This window comes from Rosa rugosa, chromosome 2 (assembly GCF_958449725.1).
Source record: "Rosa rugosa chromosome 2, drRosRugo1.1, whole genome shotgun sequence".
NCBI classification, from domain to species: Eukaryota; Viridiplantae; Streptophyta; class Magnoliopsida; order Rosales; family Rosaceae; genus Rosa; species Rosa rugosa.
Genome location: NC_084821.1, coordinates 24,184,642 through 24,188,758, shown reverse-complemented (window position 1 = coordinate 24,188,758; position 4,117 = coordinate 24,184,642). Strand labels below are relative to the sequence as shown.

The window sequence follows — 4,117 nt, the reverse complement described above, 5'->3', positions numbered from 1 at the left end:
ATTGAGAATTTTTAATGAAACTAGAAAACATTGACTTAAAGGAGAAGACTAGAGAAGAGAGGAGAACGATGGGTCACTAACCAAAAGAAGTCGAGTTGTTTTTTTACCATAGGAGATTCATCGTTGTTGTTTTCTAATGCTCTCAGAGGTATATATATTTCTAGGGTTATAGGTAATTTGTGGTTATTTAAAATACGTAAGGATATTTTGGGTAAAAAAAAAGTATTTATGAGGCTTTCATGCCTAAACCCATACCCCTCATTGGTTATTAAGTTCTGAGTGATTCAGGAATTGATTCCTGACAATGAGGTCAGGAATTGATTCCTAAACTCACACTCATTTCAATTTCTTTGTATGTTAGTAAACGTATGAAAACTCATACACCGAAATCATTTCTTTGTTTTCCATTTCTATTCCAGATAAGTAAACGTGCCACTAGAATAGCAACCGACACTAATGTGAAATTTAAGGCAGCAAATTAACAATTATACCGAAAATAAACAACAATACCAGAGTATTGTTTTGGAAAGCCCAAGAGAAGAATCTTTTACATAAATGAAGCCCAAGCCCATGGGCAAGGAAAACCCTAGAGCCTACCCTGGCGGCAATTCCCTTATATAAGGCCCTTTAAACCTTCACTCATTCGCCTCTTACTCTCTGCTTCCGCGCTCTCTCTCTAAACCCAAGTCAAAAACCCTAGCCTTCCTTTCTTTCTCTCGTCTTCAATGGAGTTCTGGGGTAAGCCTCTCTCTTTATCTCCCTCTTCTTGTTCTTCGTATATCGTTTCTCTCGTGGATTTATACCCACATCTCATTTGTTGCGAATACAGTTTGTTTCATTTTTGATATATTTTGAGGTTTATGACGTTTTGTGATACTAAGAGTTTGTTTAGATATGTGGGGGATTAAACCCTTTTGGTATTGTATCTGTATGCTGTTGTGCTGTTCTGGCTTGCTGTTGTTTTAGATTGGGTTGTTCTATGCGCTTTTATATTATGGCTCTGCATTATGTTGGGATATTTTGGGTGTGCTTTTATTTAGAGTTTAGGGCTTTTGCCCTGTTCATGAATCGGGTTGTCCTTATGAAATGTTTTACAGACTGGGTAATGCAATTTTGATGTTTGCTGTCAGTTTATGTTGTCGGGTTGTGTGAGTAGTATGCAATTTTTGAGTGCTTTCAGTTTTTGTGCTGTCATTTTTGTGTGTTGAAACAAGTTTGGGCACATGCTTTAGGGTTCCTGTCTTGGTTCTTCAAAGTTCCTCCATATATGCTATATTTTCAATTCTTTGGAATTTGACAGATGATGTGAACTACTGTCGATTCTCCATCACACTTTCTATCATTTTGGGCTGTCTGGAATCAGTGATTTTATTTTAACTGACTATCTGTTTACAGCTTTTTTATTTTATTTTTTTTGAAGTATCATTTTGCCATTTTGCCATTTTGCTGTATTCCTGTGAGGTCTGTTAATAGTTGTCTTTTCTGAACTCCAGGTGTTGAAGTGAAGGCTGGAGAGCCCCTGAGTGTAGTGCCAGACCAAGGCAATGTGGTGCATTTGTCACAGGTTTGTTTTATTGTCTTCATTGTGCTTTTAAATTCTGAGTCTACATTGAATGCTTTGTTGTCAAGGTGGTTATAAGTTGCTTGTTCTGTAGGCTTGTCTAGGCGAGTCAAAGAAGGCAGCTGACAGCGTTGTTATCTATGGAAAGACTGGAGAGAAGAAGCTTGTGTTGGGACATCTCATTCCTGGCCAAATCCCTCAGTTGTCGTTTGATTTGGTCTTCGATGACGAGTTTGAGCTATCCCACAACTGGAAAAGTGGTAGTGTCCACTTTGCTGGATATCAATCCGTAATGGGAGATGAATATCCTTTCACTATATTTCTGTACTTTTCAGTAATTAATGGGTCTTTTTATTAATTTATTTGACTATCTTGAATAAAACTGGATTCTTTTGAAACTATGATTTAGGTTTAGGCCTTCAGCATTTGCAGCCATAAGGTCCATATGGCAAGTTTGAGTTTGTTATACTTCAAAGTTATTTCAAGTTATAGTTTGGGACTTGACCATCAACGAAGAATGTGTCTTCTGAAATCAAGTTTTGTCATAATTTTTCTCATGGTTTTGTACATTTTACTTTTGATCAATGAGTTTTTTTTTCTTTTCATGTGTGAAGGTATTACCTGACTCACTACATTTTATTGTTAGTATTTTTTTTGGTATTCATGTTGGTTAAAATATATTTGATGATTGCTTCTTTGATTTTGAAATGCCTTTGAAATTTTCACGTATTTCCCATAGCATGAAAGGAAGGAAGTATAGAATATTGTTGCATTTGGAATATTATGCTATTCTGTATTAACCATTGGTTTCCTTGACTGAATGCTGTCCTTGCTGCCACTGAATCGGATGATGGTGAGTAAAACTAATGTGTTTTGATTGCTTCTACTTGTTTCTTGAATGTATTATTTATTTTTCTTTCTCCTTGTTGTAGAGTTTGAATCAGAGTCAGAAGAAGAGGAGGAAGAACTCCCAATGATTGCTGCAGAGAATGGTAAATGCTGCATTTTATACCAGAAGTTTAACCAAGATGGTGTTTTGCATTTTTGTTTGACCATTTAATTTATTTGTTACTTATTGTAATATTGTTCAGGAAAAGTTGAAAATGCAAAACCAGCTATAGCCAAGAGCAATGCTGTCAAACCTGAATCTTCTGGAAAGCAAAAGGTTAAGATTGAAGAACCAATCAAAGTCGAGGCTGATGAAGATGATTCCGCTTCTGACATGGATGACTCAGATGACTTATTGGATGAAGATGACTCATCGGTATGTCTTATAAAAAAAAAAGCTATAGTTTGACCTTTTACTGCTGTATTGAATCCTTGTTTACTTATTGCTGTGTTTAGAATTTCATTATCATATCTTTTTATATGTAAATGCTTGGTTGCTTGTTTTTAAATGTCCTAAAGATTGTCATTTGTTTTACTTGTTCTGTAGGATGATGATGATGATGAAAGTGAGGATGATTCTGATGAGGAAGATGAGGAGACACCTACTCCTAAGAAGGTATTTGTTTTCTTGAAATGGTCTTATTGAGTTCTTTTCTCTGGATTTATATGATGGTTTTGTACATTCTGTGTGGTTTTACCATTTGTATATTAATTTTGTTATTTTGTTTTGTCTTCAAACTTGAAGCCTGAATCTAAGAAAAGAGCCCAGGTCTCTGGATCAGTCAAAACTCCAGTTTCTGCTAAAAAGGCAAAGATAGTCACCAGTACTCCTCAGAAGACTGGTACTCTCTCTCTCTCTCTCTTGTTAGTTTTATGAATTGAGAATAATTTAATTAAGAAGTGTCGTTTTTGTTGTTATACATTGTCTGATGTAATGTACAAGAGTTTGGTTGATTGTGCTTTGTTGAGCTTGGTTTTGTTCCCTTCTGTTGATGCCAAACTGTCTTTTCTAGGCTTCGTCTGATCAGTTCTATTATTTATTTCTTATAGATGGTAAGAAGGGCGGCCACACAGATACTCCACACCCTGCAAAGAAGGGAAAGACTCCTGCTACTGATAAATCCAAGACACAAACTCCAAAGTCTGCTGGTGGCAATTTCTCCTGCGGTTCCTGCAGCAAGTCATTTGGTTCAGATGGTGCTCTTCAGTCTCACAACAAGGCTAAGCATAGTGCTGGAAAGTAGAATGGAAATGTGGCTGAAGCACAGGTTGTTTTTGATATATAGTAATTTTGGAATCGAGAGTACAGGTTGAAGGGTTTTGGCATGAGCGGATTGTCCTCGGGATTTATTTATCGCCTTGTTTTGTTCAACATTTAACTGGATGGTTTAGTGTGCTACTTTGGATTGTTTCTCTTAATTATTAATTAGGCGTTATATTTAAATCCCTATTTCTTTTTATCATTATTCTACGTTTAATTGGTATCATTATTCTACTTTGGTTTCTAGTTTGACCCCACTTTGCAAAGATTTCATGCTTATTTTCTGTGTTCCTTTTGAAATTGTTGTCATGGTTTAGTGATCTGTTGGACTCATGCCAAGCATCGGTTAGAGGTGATCAAACCGCTAGAAGTAAACCAAGTGAACGAACGTGGATACTAGAATGAAA

General features: G+C 36.2%; 1 protein-coding gene across 1 annotated transcript; it reads left to right on the top strand.

The window, feature by feature from the left end:
- Window positions 1-603: 603 nt before the first annotated feature.
- LOC133733094 (histone deacetylase HDT1-like) lies at window positions 604-3,909 on the top strand. Its single transcript, XM_062160708.1, has 9 exons — window positions 604-738; window positions 1,494-1,564; window positions 1,656-1,864; window positions 2,401-2,414; window positions 2,494-2,553; window positions 2,653-2,825; window positions 2,997-3,065; window positions 3,195-3,291; window positions 3,500-3,909. The coding sequence occupies exons 1-9, from the start codon at window positions 726-728 to the stop codon at window positions 3,691-3,693; spliced, it is 900 nt and encodes a 299-aa protein (XP_062016692.1). The 5' UTR covers window positions 604-725; the 3' UTR covers window positions 3,694-3,909.
- The last annotated feature ends 208 nt before the right edge of the window (window positions 3,910-4,117 follow it).

Bases quoted from the DNA above. Each gene is read 5' to 3' on its own strand.
- LOC133733094 (XM_062160708.1), top strand. The intron at 1,565-1,655 runs GTTTGTTTTATT...CTTGTTCTGTAG, and splicing joins ATGTGGTGCATTTGTCACAG to GCTTGTCTAGGCGAGTCAAA. The intron at 2,826-2,996 runs GTATGTCTTATA...CTTGTTCTGTAG, and splicing joins TGGATGAAGATGACTCATCG to GATGATGATGATGATGAAAG.